The 19,535-nt window shown below is 24.8% G+C and overlaps 3 protein-coding genes across 3 annotated transcripts; 1 reads left to right on the forward strand and 2 right to left on the reverse strand.

Moving 5' to 3' along the window:
- Positions 1-38: 38 nt before the first annotated feature.
- Positions 39-2,415, reverse strand: LOC129607936 (leucine-rich repeat-containing protein 20). The gene is made up of 4 exons (XM_055519203.1): positions 2,280-2,415; positions 1,226-1,369; positions 910-1,077; positions 39-320 (listed from the first exon to the last, which is right to left on the reverse strand). The coding sequence occupies exons 1-4, from the start codon at positions 2,341-2,343 to the stop codon at positions 163-165; spliced, it is 534 nt and encodes a 177-aa protein (XP_055375178.1). The 5' UTR covers positions 2,344-2,415; the 3' UTR covers positions 39-162.
- A 3,076-nt stretch (positions 2,416-5,491) lies between these two features.
- On the forward strand, positions 5,492-18,524 carry LOC129608021 (homeobox protein 2-like). The gene is made up of 11 exons (XM_055519320.1): positions 5,492-6,000; positions 6,057-7,885; positions 9,674-10,532; positions 10,725-11,017; positions 14,496-15,138; positions 15,217-15,405; positions 15,947-16,156; positions 17,405-17,497; positions 17,714-17,762; positions 17,824-17,933; positions 17,992-18,524. The coding sequence occupies exons 1-11, from the start codon at positions 5,725-5,727 to the stop codon at positions 18,163-18,165; spliced, it is 4,725 nt and encodes a 1,574-aa protein (XP_055375295.1). The 5' UTR covers positions 5,492-5,724; the 3' UTR covers positions 18,166-18,524.
- On the reverse strand, positions 18,521-19,405 carry LOC129608023 (uncharacterized). The gene is made up of 3 exons (XM_055519324.1): positions 19,140-19,405; positions 18,948-19,086; positions 18,521-18,886 (listed from the first exon to the last, which is right to left on the reverse strand). Exons 1-3 carry the CDS (start codon positions 19,239-19,241, stop codon positions 18,627-18,629), a joined length of 501 nt encoding a protein of 166 aa, XP_055375299.1. The 5' UTR covers positions 19,242-19,405; the 3' UTR covers positions 18,521-18,626.
- Between the last annotated feature and the right edge of the window lie 130 nt (positions 19,406-19,535).

The raw sequence follows: 19,535 nt of genomic DNA on the forward strand, positions 1-19,535 counted from the left end.
AAAATTTTACACACAACTTAAAAAAAAAAATCAAAAAGAAAAGAGTAACTACACATTTTAATAAATAATACAAAATTAAAATTAAAAACTGTACAAAAATATTAATTAATAAATATTTATCTTATTAATATTTAAATTTAAAATGAATAAATTCTTATTATGCTACCAATCATCGTCCTCTTTGTGCTCTGACACTAAAACCATACGATGACCATCCGCACAATTCTTTAATCTTTTCAAGCAACCCCTGCTAAATGGATTGTTTCTTAAATCTATAAACTCCAAAGTTTTGTTTATGTCTATTTCATCTGTATCCACCTCTGAAATGAGTAATTGAAATTGATTTTATTTTTTTTAATTCTATATTAATAATTTTAAATTTATTTATTTAATCTCATTTAATGTAAAAATTAGTTTAAGTAATGTCAAGAGTGGCAAACTTCCCAAATTTCATACACATATGCTATAAGCACATAACATGCATGGCTAATAAAACTTATAATAAAATTTAAAACAAAATTAAAAACTAGATGGTTCCCGAATTATTTATATAAACATATTGAAATATTCTTATTTCAAATTATAGTGTTTTTCCAGGAAGAATAGTATTTTAAATTGACGCGTAATTTTGTAGACATCGTAATTTATTTATACCATTAAATAAATGGCCCAATTTATACTTATTAAGAACGCAATTTCAAAAATAAAATAACGATAAACAAATTTAGAACTTTACTTAGAGCTATGAAGAATAACGTAAAACTGAAACGTAATTTGCAGAGCTAAAAGATTTACAAATAAAAATATGAAATGGAAAATAAAAGCAGCCAATTCTACAATTGTATACCTATCCACTTACAGAACAGTAATATAAATTCTTAAACAGATTTACATATTGACAAAGCTTACCTACTATTGCATTATCATTAGCTATTAATGTTTTTAATTTAGGAACTTTAAATACAACTGTTGGAAACGTTATAAACGAGTTATGTGATATATTTAATATTGATAAAGATTCTAAACTTTCCAATTCGTCTGGTAATCTTGCTATTTCATTCCTTGATAAATTTATTTCTAAAATAAAGAAAACAAAATCATTATTATAATAAATTTTTCCGCAATATAAAATGAAATATGAATTTTGATCTTTAATATCCTTATTCTATTTCTATTAATAAAATAATACACTATTTATGTGCAAAATATGAAAATTGTACATTACCGGCAAGTAAATTAAATTTCATCGAAAATTTTGCACTAATTATTTTTATCACATTTCCGCTAAGATCACATTTTATAAGTGGTGTATTTTTCATCAGATGATAAACAGCATCTGGTACTTGCGTGAGTTTACATTTTGAAAGATCTAAAATAAAAACATAACAAAAACTATTAGTATTTTATAAAAATAGATTCAGAAGAAAAAGAAAAACGACATTGAAAAATATTTTTATTTTTTTTTTCTATGTCATTGTCAATAATGCGCATAAACTCATGACAACCCGGTAAATAATAAATAATGAAATAAAATAATATTAAATAAAAGAAACCCTTTTAATTACACATTATTATTAGATTATAAATATTTGAAATATTGAATTAATTTTTTTGTATTTCAGACAAAAAAAAATATCTGGAATTGAGGTTAAATCAGATTATTTCCCAAAAAGCATTTTGCTAGATCATAAAATATTTTTTATAGTATTTTCTTAATTTCATTGCGAAATATGCGTATAATACTCATATATTATACATTTTCAACTTTGATTGTACTTTCATTGAACTTTGATTTTTGATTGTAATTTCTTATTTTCGAACCCATTTCGAATTGATATTAATGGCACTTAATACTTTTCACTTTTAATTCACTTTTCAATCATATATTGAAGTTTTTATAAATATTTTTTTTAATCCCTTCTTTCTCGAAATTAATTATATTTTTCGAATGAATACATAAAATGTTTCTAGGGAATTTCCACTCAAAAAATATTATTATGTACATATACACATATTTTCGAAATCCTTGAATTATTATTAATAGAAAACCTTAGTATATAATTATTTCAAATTGAATTATAATAAATTTAAAACATTTTAGTCTCAAAATTTTCTTGATTGTTAAATTAATTTTTTTAAACGCACTTCACTTATATTTTATTATTCAGGTATTTTTTTTTTTTTTAAATTTCCAATTATTTATAATTATTTAAAAAAAATAATTAATTTAAAAAACGTTTAGTTTTTACATATTAATTAATATTTTTTTTTTTATTTACCTAATATAAAAGTTTCTTTAGCTTCTTCACACCGTCTAACTACTTCAACAACTTCGTGAGCCATTTCATTTATTAAAATATATTAAAATTGAGATTGCTTCGCATTAAATATGAATTCTTTTGAATATATTCGAACAAAGAAAACAAAGAATTACTATACAATATAATTTATATTTATATTTATAAAACAAAAAATTAAAAAACGTCTTAACAATTTAACAAAATAAAAATTATTGGTACTAAATAGATACAATGATACCAACTTGAAAGAAAAATTTTTCATAGTAAAAACAAAGTGATTGTATGTACAAATAAGAGTATGTATTATGTTTATATTGGCGAATGTTCATAGGCCATTTTCATGCGTGGGTGTTTGTTTCAATTTTTATTATTCTTCATTGTGTTTTTATTTTTTTTTTTCAAATTTTAAGTAATGAATATAAAATTTTTTAATAATGTTGGTTGTACAAAATTTTCTTTTTGAAAAAATATGAAGATTTTCTCAGAAAAATCTTGTGTATAAACGTATTTATATGCTTCATGAACTCTTTGTATTCGTTACTCACAAAAATATTCTCTTTTCACTACAATCAAATAATTATTTTTATTTATTATTATTATTGTTGTATAAGAACAGCAAATATCACACAATTGCTACAAACTGTAATAGGCCAAAAAATTTAATTGTATAGGTACAACTTGAATAATTTGAAATATTAAACAAAATGTAATTAAAAGTACACTATATGATAAAAAGCCAATATTCGAAGGCAACGGTGAAAATCGTTAGATTTTGCCAATATCCGAAGGCAACAGTGAAAATCGTTAGATTTTACCAATATCCGAAGGCAACAGTGAAAATCGTCGTCGAATATCATGATCAAGCATTTTTTCGGAGAATTTTTTTTATTTGGTGAAGCTCTTAACATTAGCGTTTCAATCAGATCCAATTACTTATAAATTTTGGACCTACTTATATATGTATGTAAATCCACTATTGCCCGTGTTTATTTTATAGAAGCAAGCTATGCAATCGGAAGGATAATTAATTTGTCCGTCATTTATTTGATAAGCTTCAGATATGTAAATTTTTATACGTATTAGGATACACATAGGTTAAAAGCTTTAATTTTTATTACAAATTTTTTAACAAATTTTTTCAAAATGTATTTAAAAATACAGAAAACAATTTTTAATTCAAAAAAGATAATTTATTTCTGTTTTAATGCATCTATTATTGTATTGAGTAATATGTATTGAACATATTTCATAAGAAAATAAGCATTGATGAAGAGCGTTTGTATTGCACGAAATATGTTGCGTAGAAGAGCATAAGTAACATTTCTTTTTTAAATTACCAAAAGTTTTATTTATTTTTAAATATGTACATGTAATGTTTATATGGAAAATATCGATATGGATAGGTATGTACATATAATATAGGCTCTTACAAGTGTTAAGATCGTTGAGTGTAATATCGAGTATGAGTATTTCAAGAACAACACTTACAAAACTTAAAAAAAGCATCTTACTTGTATTCGGATAAATTTGTTCTAAAAATGAAAGTCTTAAAAGACCTATTTTTGCATTATCTTCTTTAGGAATAAATCAATGTCTTGCAAAATCAAAATTCAAAAGGTGCACACAAAAATTTTAAAAAAGCACTACTGGATCTGAAAATACATACTAAATATATTGAATTGTCTATTACATATTTATTTTAATTCTAATATAAAGTTTAACCTTTCTATTAATGCCTTAAGAAAAAAATTAAGTTTTAAAATTACTTAATTTTAACTTTTTTCCTTAAAAAATTAGGGTAATAAGTGAATTCTTATATTTATTGTTAGACTTCAATAAAACTTTTTCATTTCAGTTTATTTAGATTACTAGTAAAACACGATCAAATACCGAAATATACTTATGTATGTACCCTATGTTGTATGTAGGCACCTATGTACATGAGTCAATGTGAATAATATGTATGAAGTTCAATGAGATTTTCTTCCCAACTGCTTAATTATAAAATACATTTCTGAATTTAATAAAGTTTACTCTTATTTTGCAATTAAATTTTGTCAAATCTTTAAAATAAAACTAAAAAATTAGATACGTATGTAATATTAGTTCAATTTTACAAACTTTATAATTTGGAAATTCTACATATAAGCCATAACTGCAGTGCGATAAAATGAGGATACAAAAATATATTATGTAAACAATGTCGAATTACGTTGTCAAAGTGACATTTAGTTAAATTTCAGTGATTGCCAAACTTTAAAAAAAAGAATGTATGGGCATATTATTTATTATAAACGCATCTATGATAGATGCATGAACCTAGACTGACAATCCAAAAAAATTTTCAAATTAAAACCAGTTGACACGTCAAATTTCTTTGTGATGTAGTTAACTACTGACGACGAGTATTTAAATTTTGAATAATTTTGTAAAGGAATTTTGAAAAGATGCTGTAATAAATTTTATTTCAATAGTTGAAAAAAAAACATTAATTTGTGCATTCAAACATAATATTTTGAGTTATTTTCTAGATATGTAATTTCCTTATACACAATATCATATTTTTATACACTCTATAAATTATTATACAATAAATATTAAATATATCCATTTAAAATAATATTGTAAAAACTTGAAGAAATAGACGCCAAAATAAAATTTAAAAAAGTCCTTCAAAACATTGAATTATGAAATTTTAAACACTTTTCCAAAAACTTTTGTCAATTGATCAAGAATTGATCACGAATTTTATCTTGATCAAAAAACCATTAGATTTAATATTAATTTATTTTTATTATATATGCGTAGATAAATTAAAGTCATAAAACAACCGTTTCGAAAAACAAACTATCATAAACCATAAAGTGCATTTACCATACTTTTTTAGAAACTATTTTAGTTTAGGTGTAGACGTTTTTTTTTGTATCTGTAAAATACGTGAAATCACTGTACTTATATACTTTAATTTGTACACATACATATTAAAAGCATTAAGTGGATATTTTTGCAATAGTCAATTCCAAAACAACTTTTTCAAGCAATTAAAATTTCGTTCCACATTATGGACCCGTGTAACGACATTCCCAAATAAATTTTTTGACAACCACAGCCATTAATATATAGTTGACATTTTACTTAATCTGGCAACATTTATGAGTACTTTTCAGTTTTCTTGCTAAAAGTAATTTTATCGGCGTTAGGTAAATTAAGAAAAAAATTTTCAAAGAAAGTTTAACAAATTATTCACATTTAAATTTAATTCTGTTAAACTTCTTCGCGTTATTTAAACCGAAAAGTTAAAATATAATTTTAAATTTTGGTAGCATTAACGAAATATTATTAATTAAGATTTTCTATAAAATTAATGGCGGCAGCCATTATACTTTATTGATTGTTACTATTGAAAATTAAATAATTAGTAAAAATGTCATGGAATCAGTGGGCTACAACTTCGTCTATGCCAACAGTGAGTGCTACTGGCCATTCAACTGCAATGCAGCCTCCTAATCCTCTTGGACCAGTACCTACATATAGTGCTACTGCAGCTCCCCCGACTATTCCTGCAGTTCCTCCTGCAAATCCGTCATTTAATTATGCTGCTATGACCCCGGAACAGCAATATGCCATTCAGCAAAATTGGCAACAATGGCAAGCTTATCAACAGCAATATGCTCAATGGCATGCCCAGTATGGTGAACAGGTAATAATTTTACTTTTTTTGTCTGTTTTCTTTGCTGAAGAAGCTCCTGATTGCAGTATCAACGAGAGATGCAAGCCAAGCTAGGTTCAACAGCTCCTCAACTTCCTTATTCTGGTGGAGTTTCACAGACTCAAGCTCCACCTCCTGCTGCTCCGCCGCAACCCTTACCATCTGCTATTGCTGGATTTAGTCAAAACTATCCACCACCACAAAATTCAACTGCATCGTTTTTAAGTGTGCCACCTCCTCCGCCGGATCAAGATTCACAAAAATTTGTTCAAAACATTAGCAGACCTCCACCACCCCCTCAGGATAATGCAATTGCTACACAATCATTGCAATCTATTCAGCCAAAATTGAATGAATCTGGAAACTTGCACGGAAATCAAAATAATAACAAAGTAAATCAATATTTTGAAAAAGATAATTTCAATAAGAGCAGCGCAAATATAAATAATTATGGTAATAATAACCAATCTAACAAAAGTAATCAATCTTATGATAGAAGAAATGAAAAAATCTCACAAAAAGAAGCGCATGATAACTTTAATGTTTCGAGCCAGATGTCTTACGGTAGAAATTACGAAAATAAAAATTCAAATAGAATGTTTGATAACAAGTATTCAGATGAACGCATCCAAACAGATAACACCAATAATAATGAAAAATCAAGAGAAGAAATATTGTTTGATGAACAATTTAAGAAGTGGGAAGAAGAGTTTGAAAATTGGAAAAGAGCAAATGTCAATCACCCTGACAGAAAAGCTTACAGGGAATATGAAATGAAGTTCGAAGATTGTAGAAGAAAATTGATTGAAAGAAGAGAGCAAATGCGAAAAAGAAAATTAGAGCAAATGCAGAGAAATATGCCACAGACTCAGAGTATACCTAACCAACAAGATGAAAATTTAACAAAACATCAAAATGAAACTGAGACGTCAATTCCACAAAAAGCAACTATTCCCCTTAATGAGCCTAAATTAGAAGAAGAAAAGAAGGAGGATTTAAGTGAAAAGGTTTGCGATCAAGATGAAAGAGGAGGAAGTTTTGAAAAAAATGATGAATCTGAAGAAAAATCTGATTCACAACACTTTTTAACTTCGACCAATTCAGCTGAAGGTATACCCGGTTTAGATTTGGTTCACGAAGATGTTAAGAAAAATGATGGGGAAGAAGTAGCGGAAGTTATCGATCTTGATAAACAGGTCGGTGAAGGATCTCCAGTTAAAAAACAGAATCGAGAAAGCAATGACACAATCATTAATAGTTCAAAAAATGATAATATATGGATGCAACAAAGCAAACAAACCATTCTAAATACATCTCAACCTAAAAAAATTCCATCTCTTTTTGACACAAAAATTGAAAAACCAGAATTCTCTCCCCCTAGAAAAACTTTTGAAGATGATGTCTCGAATCAAAGTGGTTTGGGTGGTATTGAAAACACTGTTAATAAAACAGCAGAAAACACTGGCCAGAAGACTTTAGATCTCTCTAGTTGTCCTCTTCCAGAAAATATAACAAAAGCTCTACAAGATCCAGGAGTTTTAGCTATTTTAAGTTCCGCATTAAAAGGCAACCAATTTGATAGTAATGATGCCAAATCAACAAACAATGCTTTCAATAATGATCGTGGTAATACATGTAATAGCGATTTTAATAGTCCTTTAAGAAAGTTTGATAATGAACGAAACTTTCAACCGAATATTTGGGACGATCAAGATAGGAGAACAGATTGGATGAATAGATCGGACTCAAACTACCCAAGATTTGGAAACGAATATGCGAATAATATGAATCAACGTAACAGATTCGATGATAGATTTGATGACAGATATGATGATAGATTTAATGACGGTCCTATGTCTTGGAAAAATTATGAAAGGTAGGATTAATTTTACAATATTTCTAATTATAATGTTTTATTTTAACAATTTAACAGCAAAATTTTACTGAAAAATTTTATAGAAATGGGGAAATTGTAGCATTTTTAACTATATCAAATTCATTTAATAGGCTGAAGATTATATAATCATATATATTATATACCCTGTCTTAAAAAGCTTTCCCAAATAAAGAGAATAGAAGAAAAAGTAATTACCCAACCAGGAAAAAAAAATTGAAAATAAAGATTTTGAAATATAAACCGAAAAAATTCCTTAACTTACATATTAACTTTGCAGAAACAAACTTGTCGGATTTATTCACATATGAACGTATGTTATGAACCCAATATAAAACATGGAAACTGAGAGAAATGGCCTTTAGTCTGATTGTGCTATCTCCAGATTTTAAGATATAATTGTTTGCAAATTTATTTTGGAAATAAACTAAATAAATTATGAATTCCAAAATATGTGATCGGAAATTTTTTGTTCCTAAATGCAATCTCCAATGGACTACCCTCTTCTTTTTATTTTATAAAATTAAATTCAAATTTACCTATCATTGTTACCAACAAAATTTGTCTCAAAATATTTACATGTTGCAATTGTAAGATAAAAAAAACAAATTTGCTTACTCGCAATGTGTTACCATTCCCGCTTGTAAACATTAAAATAAAAGAGAACCAACAATATCCTTAAAACTGTGGAGTCTTACCACATTTCGATCAATAGCTCGATAGAACAGATAGAGATTTCTCATTTTTACATAAAATATTAAATAACAAAGTTTATATTTAATTTTAATTTTGAGTAAAAGAAGGCTACAAAGCAAAACATATACCATATGTCTGCAATATCTATAATAAAAAATCCTAAAATTAAAAATACAGGCGAATGACAATAAAAGAATGAATAAAATTTTACTAAATTTTATTTACTAAAGAAAAAGTTAATTTAACTCTTGGTTATTTAAATTATTTACACTAGTATAACATATACAGTAAATAAATGATTGGTAGTAGCGCTACAAACTTATTTTCCATAAGATAATTTTTCTTCAAAAAAATTTTTTTTTGTTTAAAAACTGCCCGGCAAACAATAACTAAGAAATAAAATACTAGCAAGATTTGCAATTACTTGCAATCTCTGATCAATTCCCGCCCAAAAAAAGTTATATGTTTTATTATTTTTATAACGTAACTTTTTACAAAAAGCAGAACAGAAACTTCGTCTTCACTTTATGCAATATCTTATATTTTTTGGAATATTTCTTTAAACCACACATAATTAATTTTTTACTTTCTATCCTAAATTAAACATCAAAACACCAATTGGATTCATTTTCATCATTATAACGGCTCTACAATCATTAATTATGATGAGATTGATAATTAAATTTTGGGATTTCTGCGTACCTTCATAAGATTAGGTTTTTAACCAAAGAAGTATGTAGTTTGAAAATACAAAATCTGAAAAATTACGATTAATGTTTAGCAGTTTAACGAAGTGTAATGAAAAAATATTAGGAAAAATAAATTTTGCTATGTGGAATTAAAAATCCCGAAATTTAGTTTAAAAGTATAAAATTGAAATAGCTTGAATAATTTATTTTTCTCAATAACTAACTTGACCCATTTCTATATAATGTCGTAATAAACAAAGTTGGCATTAAAATTATTGCTACATAACGCTGACAAGAAAATAAATCCAAAACAACAACCCCAGGTTGAAAATTACGCGTCTAATTTTATCCTTTAAATTTTATTTGTTCCATTGATTATCAACAGAAATGATAACCGAGGCTCCAATTTTTCCAATTTTAATGAAAGAAATCGTGGTGGCGGCTTTGGTGGTCAAAGATACGACGATAATGAAAACAATGACAATTTTAGAAGAGATAATGAAAATAATCGTGGTTTCAATCCCTTTAAGCGCGATAATGATCAAAACCAAAATCGTGATCAAAGCAAAGATAATATGCAAGACTCAAATGATGATATGGACCGTAGTCAAGGTCAAAATAATAGAGGAAGAGAAAGGGATAGAGATAGAGGTAGAGGAGATAGGAACAGAGGTAGAGATAATCGAAACGATAGAAGCAACAGTAATAAACGAAATAACCGTAACCGAAGTAATAGATCAAGATCAAATAACCGAAATAACCGTTTCGATGATAAAAAAGGTGAAAATCCATTTGACACAAATGATAGAACGTCTACCCCGGCTTTCAATCCATTTAGGAGAGGTGAAAACGCTAACAATAATAGCATATTTGGAAGTAATAAAAATCAATCAGAACCTGATGATTATTTTAAACCTACTCAAGTTATTGATTATCAAAATAAATCATTAAAATCTAACGATAAACCTGAAGATATATTTCCACTTGCAAAAGTAGTAGATTATGGTCATAAAAAGACTGGCAATAATCAAAAGGAAACCTCTAAGCCAAATGAAGACTATTTCCCAATGAAAACAATTGATTATGGTCATGCGTCAACAATGTTTAAAGGAGATAGCCAACCAGAAGAGAAAAAGCCAGAGAAAATAGAGAAGCCAGCTGCACCTTCATTTGGTGGGGGATTCGGAGATTTTCTTGCAAGTAAAACGATGGGTGGTGCAGCGGGTATCGGAAAAGAAAAAAAAGTAAACTAAAAAAAAAACTATTTTTTTCTCATTTCAAATACTAAATGAATCATATAAAATTTAATTTAACTATAATTTAAGTTTGATATTTAAATACTTGTAATTAATGAAAAAAAAAAACTTCTTTTTTTAATTAAAACAAAAAAGAAAAAAAAAAGTTAAAAAAAATAAGTAAATAAATTTAATTTTAAGGTTGAAGATTATAAACCTCCAGTAAATAAGGATTCAGGCTTTAATTTGAACAAACCTGAATCATCACAAATGTTTGGTCATATACTGTCCACAAACAGCCAGGGAAATATTAATTTGAATTTTTGTCAAAGAACCTTAACAAATAAAAAAAATTTAGACGATAACAATGCTCAGTATCAATTCAAAAATACTGATTTTAAAAATAAATTTAATAATTTTAATAATAATAATAAACTAATTGATAAAAATTCAAATATTGATGTTGACGAAATTTCATCTGATGATGACGACGAGTAAGTTCTACTTTTTTCTTTAAAAAATTTTTTGAATTTATTATTTTTTTTTTATAATCAAATTGTAGTTGAAAATACAATTATTATTGTAATGATTTTATATAAGAAAACATAAAATCTATATTTAAAAATGAGAATTTTTTAAATTTGCATTATTAATTATTATTTGTTTCAATATATGTATTTTAAATTAATACTATGCAAAGGAACAAAAAAACATATTTTTTAAACTTCTTGAAACCTATGCAAATATACAAACACATGTGTATATTTAAATGTTTAAAAACTAGAAAATTCCATTGCTCTTGCATTAAAAATTTTTTATTAAAGTAAGTGATTTAAGAAAAAAAAGAAAAAGAAATCTACACAACCACTTAGTACATATTTTTATTCCTTAATTTAATGAATCGAAATATTGATAATCTAGTTATTTTAATTTTTTTTATTCCTTCCTGCTGTATATTTGAATTAGACTAGATATTTTATTTTACTTTTACTTTTAAATATCTGCTACTCGTGTTAGACATCACAAAATTTAGTTAATTCGTTCGTTGAAATTTGTTACATACATCGTTCCCAGAAAAAGAATTCCTGATCTCTTTTTGTAATATCATATAATTAAATTTATTTTATAATACATTTTTTTCAAATAACTTAATTCGCAATTCACTAAAATCTTAAACCTCTTCTTACGTTCAAATATGCAGCTGACCGCGTAAATGATTTTTCTTAATTGTTCTTGGATTTAAAAATTTTATTATGTTTAAAAATATATAAAAAATTTATAGATATATAAGGATGTTATTAAACCACAAAATAGTATCAAATAATATTTTCACGTGTGCAAAATTTAGGGAAAATCTAATCCTTTAAAATTATTCAAAATATTAATTATTTTGAATTTTGAATTCTTAGTTCAATTATTAATTAATTAAAAATAATAATTCTTATAATTACTGTTGTTTTATGGAAAATATTTAGCTGAAAGGAAAAATATAATATTAATAAAATTAAACTTGAAAGAAAACTTGTATTAATTAATCTAATAAAATAAATAATGAAAACACGTAAAAAAACTAAGAACAAAGATCCGTAAATTTTGAATATTACTTATTAAAAAGTGTTTTTTGTTTATTATTAAAAGCAAACTTTTGCGTTTTACATAGTATTTACACGAAATTTTATTCAATTGCAAGATTTGAAAAAAAAATTAAAAGCTATTAGAAGTTGCAATATTTAAAAATCGTTTTGAAAATGAAAAATAAATATGTAACTAAAATGAATTGCCTTGTTTTTCTTTTTTATTATTATTTCATATTTAAAATTCTTGTTTTATTTTAGGAAACTAATTCAAAAATGCCACAAGAAAAAACTTCAACTGAAAATTTGAATAAAAAAAATTTTTTTTTTTCAAATTTATTCTTTTATTTTCGTACAAAATTTATTTAAAGTTACTAATAATACTTTATTTTTTAATAGTCATATTTGAAGCAGTTAATATGCGATTATTATAAATCACAATGTAAAAAAATGCAATAAATTTATACCTGTTCCAAAATATCAATTCTTATTTTAATCTAATTATTTGAATGTTTGACTAGACTTTATAGTTTGATTAAAAACAATGAAAGCCTTACATCGTCTGATTCTGATTATTCACTTAAAATCGATATGCATTAACCGTATGCACTACTGCGGCCAAATTTTTTCCCAAAAACCAAAATTAACCTTTCATTTTAATATTGTAGTGAATTTATGCTTCGTAAGTTTCTAAATTTGTAACTTATGCTGCATAATTTTGTAAACTTGAGAAAAACCTTTCGATAAATCAATTCTTAACTTACATCTTAAAGCACACTCGATAAACCACAATGCAGTGACTAATATTCGATACGTCTTTGTAATAACAATAGCACATTTGAAAATTGCAACTATGCTTAAAGTTCTAAAGCATTCTTAAAGTTAACAATATTTAAATCTGTAAATGTGTTTTGATTATTGTAAAAGTAAAATATTGAGGACATTAATTATCGGATAACTCTCAAAATCGAATGTTTGCCATGCCACGTTGCAAGTCCGTATGTAACCTAACATATCTTTGTTAGAAATCGAAAAGATATATGAGAATGTCATGTATTATATTATGTTATACAACAATCAAAAACAAACTGATATAAGTACTTAACACAATTAGATGACAAATTCGTGTGTTCGTATTAACGGCAAGGGACAACTCGCCCTGAAAAAGCAATCGATAAGATATACAATTATTTGGTTATTTTATTTTATATCTTCAATCCTTCTTATTTAAAAAATAAATTCTATCAAGTTTACTAAACTTAGTGATGACTCTCCATGTACATAAATATTAAAAGCAAAATTATTTTTGTTCTATATAAATTTTGAATTGTCTTGGAAAATAAAATTATGAGGGTTATACTAATAATCTAATGGAGTTAAAAAAATAATTTAAGGGATATTATTCAATAATATGGTTATTTCATCAAATAACCTTAAATTTCAACATTTACAACCCGCAATTTATTTAATTTTCATGTTATATCATAAGCATTTTGTGTGTATTTAAAATTTGCTTTATTCTTATGAAGTTAAAATTTGAAGACACTTAATAAGTTTTTAATTAAATATTTTGATTTGTCCAAATACATAATTATATTCAAATATGTTGGTAAAATTACTATATACAAATTAAAATATACAGAAAAAAAAATGTAATTTGATTATTTCTGTAATCATATTTATTTTTTTTTTGTTAAATTGTGTAAGTTATACAATATTCATTCATTCTATATTGTGGACGTGTTTAATGCCATAGATACTCGTAAATTATTCAAAATAAAAATTTTTATTTGAAGTGACGTACATAAAATAAAACACATAGTTTGTGGTAGTTTGATTTAATAATCTAAACTACATTCGGGAATACATTATATGTAGGCGTACACAAGAGTTGTTTTTGCCTAAACATAGAAATTACTATTTCAGAAATTTCAGCCCCATACATTGTAATCACGTTTTGAAAATATGTAAATAAATACATAATATGTATATATGTATAGCTTAGCAACGATGTGTATATTTATTAATGCTAACCAAAAAGTTATATTGACCATTATTGTTTATTTTTAAAACTTAAGTATAAGATTTCTATTTTATGTTACGTTAAAATATTCTACAAGAAAAAAAAAATTGTAATATATTATAACTAAAAAAAAATGAACTAATTAAGATTTGAAAAAAAATTAAAATTTTTTTTATTACATCTAAGAATGTAAGAGCTAAATGGAATTTTCAAAAGAAACCAAATTCATATAGAAGATAAATCATTTAAATGCTATTAAATTTATATATATATATATATATATATATATGTATATATGTATCTTTAAAACAAAATTCTATCTAATATAACAGTTTTTCTTTTATTATATTATTATATTATATTATTCATATATAGAAACTATTCTAATGAATCAAAAAATGTTGCTACCGGTACTAATAATGTTGGTATTAAAGAATTAAATAATATAAAAAATACCACTTCCTTTTCCACATATCTTGATACCATAACAACATTAAAGGAATCTAATAAAAGCAATAATGAGAATAACATATTAAATATGATACCTCCTCCTCCTCCACCATTAATATCAACAAATGTATTGGAAATATTTTCTCCTTCAGTGAATAAACCAGTATATTCTTATAATCATAATATTAAAAATGACAGTTTTCAAAATTTAATAAATTCTTATTCAAATATATCTTGTCCAACTTTATCATCGTCAATATCTACATCAGAAAATAATCAAAATATTAATAATAATAATAATGTGAAACAGTTAATATTTCCATCAATGGAAAATCATAATACAATTACTATTGATGAGATTCTTTTAAAACCAAGTCGAGATTCTCGTCCAAAAAAAATTGTTATAATTCTACGGGGACCACCGGGTAGTGGTAAATCATATTTAGCTAAATTAATAAAAGAAAAAGAAATTGAAATGAAAGGTTCACAACCTAGAATATTAAGTATTGATGATTATTTTATGAATGAAGTTGACAAGGAAGAACGTTGTCCAAAAACAAAAAGAAAGGTAAATACAATAATTTATAAAATTTTTTTTTAATTATATGCTAAATAAATATACTAATTTTTATTTTCTGTTTTTCAGATAATTAAACAAGAATTAGTATATGAATTTGATAAAGAAATGGAAGCTAAATATATTGAATTTTTATTAAAATCTTACAAAAAAACTCTTTCTGAAGGTTTGTTTAATTTTGTAATTGTTGACTGTCATAACCATTCCTTAAGAACATTCACTGAATTTTATAATATAGCAAAAGCTGAAGGATTTACGGTAAGATTTTTTTTTTTATAATTTTATTAATTAAAGTTGTATTTATTTTATATACAACATTTATTTCGTAATTGGTAATTTTATTTATATTATTTTTGGTTAACTAGACTATTAAGAGAATACTAAGAATATTAAATTTTTTGTTGTTTTGTTTTGCGCATCTAGACTAAAGTTAAAAAAGTAATTTGTAGTTTATTTTTAAGAACTTTGAAAAAGTTTTTAATTTTAAAAAAAAAAATTTTTTTTAATTTAACATTTAATTAACAAAATAAAATTCAATAATTTTGTAAAAATCGAGTATAATTTTATAAATATAAATTTTGAGTAAAATGAAAACTTAATAAATTAAATGAATAACTTTTTTATTATTTGTCTGTACAAATTATATTTCAAATATGTGTAAATATTAAAACATTGTTTATAAGATATTTCTATAAATTATAAGTAAGAGCGATATGCAACATAATTATTCAAAAAAACAAAATTGATTTTCTTAAATTACATTAAAGAAAAAAACTAATACTATATTTTAATATTTTAGCCATATACCATCGATTTGATATGTGACATCGAAAAATGTTTAAAAAATAACATACATGATAGAGATCGTGATGAAATTAAAGATATGATTGATACATGGAAAGAAACTCCTGAACATTATATTAAACTCGATGTTAAGAGTTTAATTGAAGAAGTTGTTGATATACAGGAAGTAGAAATGGAAGATGCTTTTGATAATATAACTGAGCCCGTAAGCAATCATTATTAAATAATTTTTATTTCCTGTTTTTTTTTTTTTTTTGTTTTTCTAGCATTAATAAATTTTTTAATATTTTTATATTTATTATTTAATTTTATAGGTTGTAAATTTACAGGTTTTAAATTCAAAAAATCAGTTTGCAGCTTTAAATTTTCCATAACTTATTTTTCTTTTTTTTTTTTTATAGATATCCGCTTTAAAAAGTAGAGGATTAAAAATTAATAACTATATAAAACTTATTAACTATATTATTAGTCCCTTATTTTTTGAACTTATTATTTAAATTTTTTATGGAGACAAATACATAATTATATTTGAAATTTAAAATTTAAACTGACATACATAATATATATTCATATATTTTTATATTATACTTTAATGCAAATATTTCTATAGGATAATTTAAATTTCAGGAAATTAAGTATCAGATATTATAATTTTTTCTGATCTTTCTGCATTTCGAAAATTTGTTCAACCAACTTTATTGTTTCAAATTTTACTTGATAAAAGATTTTTGATTTAGGAGTACCATATAGTATACATAAATTGCATATTTAAATTTCTTAATATTATTATACTCTTATATTAAGAAATAAAATATGCTTTAAGTTTTTCTAATTGAAATATTGATCTGGTTTTTCTAATCAAATTTTTGGTCTCAATTATTGTTTTCAACATAAATTTTTCTGTGAAAGGAAAAAAAAAAATTTACTGACTATGTAAATGAAAACTTTTATATACCTTTTTCCCCCTGTTTATATGCCGAGATTTCGACAAACTTTCTGAAATCTACATAAATTTTAATGACAAGCGATATTAGCCAAATCATGTAAAAGAAAAGATTATAATTCTATTAAAGGTGAATTCTAAATTATCTGGTGTGTGGTTAATCAAAGTATATAAAGATTCATTTTTGGATTTTATTTTGGACAATATATTTGAAAAATTTCTGAAACTCATTTTGGATGCACTAAAATACATAATATTATTATAATTTTAGTGTTTTATTATTTAATTTCAACTTTTTCTACTATGGAAACCCAATTAAAAATTTCTCTGTACTTATAAACTTATAAAATTTCAATTAGTTATCTGACGAATAACATTTAATTATTACTCAATGTTTATCAAATCTTTTTTAAATTTTAAATGAATATAATTATTGTTTTTTAATTATCAATTAGAAATTAAAAAAAAAATTAGACAAAAGTATATAAAAAATTTTTATTTTATTTTTAGGAGTCAGATGAAAATTCCCATCAATCAGCAATTAATAACAATAAGAGTGACAACGAAAATGAAGATGAATTAAGTTACGAAGACAATTTTAAGGTAATATTTATAAATAAAACTCAAATAAAAAATTGATAAAAAATTCATTAGTTTCGATAACATAAAAGATTTCTTTTTTACTAACGCCATTTTGAATATTCGTTACTGGACTTAAGTTAAAAATTTTTTTGTTATTTTCAAGATGTAGAGAATATTAATTGCCATCGAACTAAAATATTTCTAAAAAATTTTATACTAAAAAGTTCACTTTTTCAGGATGTCATGAAAAGTAAATGGGATGCTGATACAACCGAAGATCGCCTTGGTAAATTGTAAAATTTAATACCAACAAAATACATCTTATAAGTTTTAATGAACTTTTTTAGCTCGGCTTGACGGAATAAAAAAGAAATTGAACAAACATGATACACTAGAAGACTATCTTCAAATGGATGGTTGGGAACCTCCAATTTCAAATTCACAAAATAAGAAAAGGGTTTGTAATTAAAACTTTTTATTATACTTATGCATATTTATTTCGGTTATTATTTTAGGTCAGGTGGGCTGATATTGAAGAAAAGCGAGCTCAGGACAAAATGAGAGCCATTGGTTTTGTTGTTGGTCATACAGATTGGAATCGGATGATGGATCCTACCGGTGGATCTTCAGCATTAACAAAAACAAAATATATTGAAAGAATTAATAAGTCAGCATTAAGTAAAAAATAGACCAACATTATCTACAAATTGACATAAGAAAAACACAAATTTTTTTTTTTTGGAGACAAATATTCAATATGATTGAACTGGATATTCGCTATATACAAATAACTATTTTATTTTATTGAAAAATATTTTATATAAATTTTTCAATTTTTTTTTTAAAGTGCAAGCTTGGTTTTTCCAGTAAACTATTATGAACAAATTGAATGTTAGGAAATTTCCAACATTTTGTCTATATTCAATATTCAATATGTGCATTTCAATATGTAAACACTATTGTATTCATGAATAGCTATTAATGAATAAAGCATAAATGGAAGTTTAATTTTAAAAATTAATTAAAATAAAAAAGGTAACAAAATTACATTTTTATGAAAGTTTTTGTTTTATTTTCAAACATCAGTTTTGCAGAAAAAAAAAATTATTAATAACTTAAAACTAATGCCTAATCACATATGCAAGGGAAATCACTTTTTCCTTCTGACCGTTGTCCAACCTTCCTCTGGCTCTACAAACGAATCTTCTTTTTTTGATTCTCTATGTGAAGGCTCATCAACTTCCATTTCAGATTCCGTATCACTGTCACTATCAGTTACATCAATTCTAAGAGAAGCGTTTGGAATCAGCCATTGTTCTTTCGATGGCATTTTCAAAAAGGAATTTTTTAATTCTTGAATATTTTGCGATTTGTAAAAACCTAAACATTCAAACAAAATTGATGCTATTTCTAAAAATTAAAATTTTAATTAAAACTTTTCAATTAGAACCTATTTATAACCAAAACCAACCCTTTACGGAATTATCTTCACAAATTGTATTAAATTCTTCATCTAGCATTTCTTCAATTATTCCTTCCAATTCATACGGATCGAGATTTTGATTTAACATGCAATACTGATACACATATTCCATCATTTCTATTGCTGTCTATAAAAAATATTTCTTACATGTTGCTTTCTAATTAATAACCCCAAACTTACTTTTTGACCATTTCGGCCCCCCATTCCATTTTCTACAGCCAATCGAAGACCTGTCCAGTTGTTGAAAACTCTTTTGACTATCATCTCGAATTCTTCAGCCATTGCACAACGTGAGAGCCAAAATTTTTAAAGTTTAAATATTTTTGATTAGATTTTTATATTCCAAGATATTTGAACTTAATAATTTATTACACAGGTTGTCATGTGTACATCAATGACGGCTGTTTTTTAGTTTGTTTTTAATTCATAATTATTTACATATTCCGTTCTGACAAAAAGTGTTACAATTTTAATATTGTATGAACACATGATCGAAAGTATGACGTTTGGTTGTATACAAAACGCAAGCTACAAATCGATAAACGTGTTTCAGGATAGTGTAATATTTATGTTTGA

Source organism: Condylostylus longicornis, unplaced genomic scaffold (assembly GCF_029603195.1).
Source record: "Condylostylus longicornis isolate FDR11 unplaced genomic scaffold, ASM2960319v2 ptg000030l, whole genome shotgun sequence".
Taxonomy (NCBI): domain Eukaryota; kingdom Metazoa; phylum Arthropoda; class Insecta; order Diptera; family Dolichopodidae; genus Condylostylus; species Condylostylus longicornis.

What these genes read in the sequence shown, in the direction of transcription:
- LOC129608023 (XM_055519324.1), bottom strand. Translation starts at nt 19,241, where the DNA reads ATGGCTGAAGAATTCGAGATGATAGTCAAAAGAGTTTTCAACAACTGG. An exon ending in GGGGCCGAAATGGTCAAAAA is followed by an intron (nt 19,087 to 19,139) that starts GTAAGTTTGGGG and finishes TATTTTTTATAG; the next exon opens with ACAGCAATAGAAATGATGGA. An exon ending in TGAAGATAATTCCGTAAAGG is followed by an intron (nt 18,887 to 18,947) that starts GTTGGTTTTGGT and finishes TTTAATTTTTAG; the next exon opens with AAATAGCATCAATTTTGTTT.
- LOC129607936 (XM_055519203.1), bottom strand. Translation starts at nt 2,343, where the DNA reads ATGGCTCACGAAGTTGTTGAAGTAGTTAGACGGTGTGAAGAAGCTAAA. An exon ending in GAAATTTAATTTACTTGCCG is followed by an intron (nt 1,078 to 1,225) that starts GTAATGTACAAT and finishes TCTTTATTTTAG; the next exon opens with AAATAAATTTATCAAGGAAT. An exon ending in TAATGATAATGCAATAGTAG is followed by an intron (nt 321 to 909) that starts GTAAGCTTTGTC and finishes TACTCATTTCAG; the next exon opens with AGGTGGATACAGATGAAATA.
- LOC129608021 (XM_055519320.1), top strand. Translation starts at nt 5,725, where the DNA reads ATGTCATGGAATCAGTGGGCTACAACTTCGTCTATGCCAACAGTGAGT. An exon ending in GTATCGGAAAAGAAAAAAAA is followed by an intron (nt 10,533 to 10,724) that starts GTAAACTAAAAA and finishes TTTAATTTTAAG; the next exon opens with GTTGAAGATTATAAACCTCC. An exon ending in CAAAAGCTGAAGGATTTACG is followed by an intron (nt 15,406 to 15,946) that starts GTAAGATTTTTT and finishes TTAATATTTTAG; the next exon opens with CCATATACCATCGATTTGAT.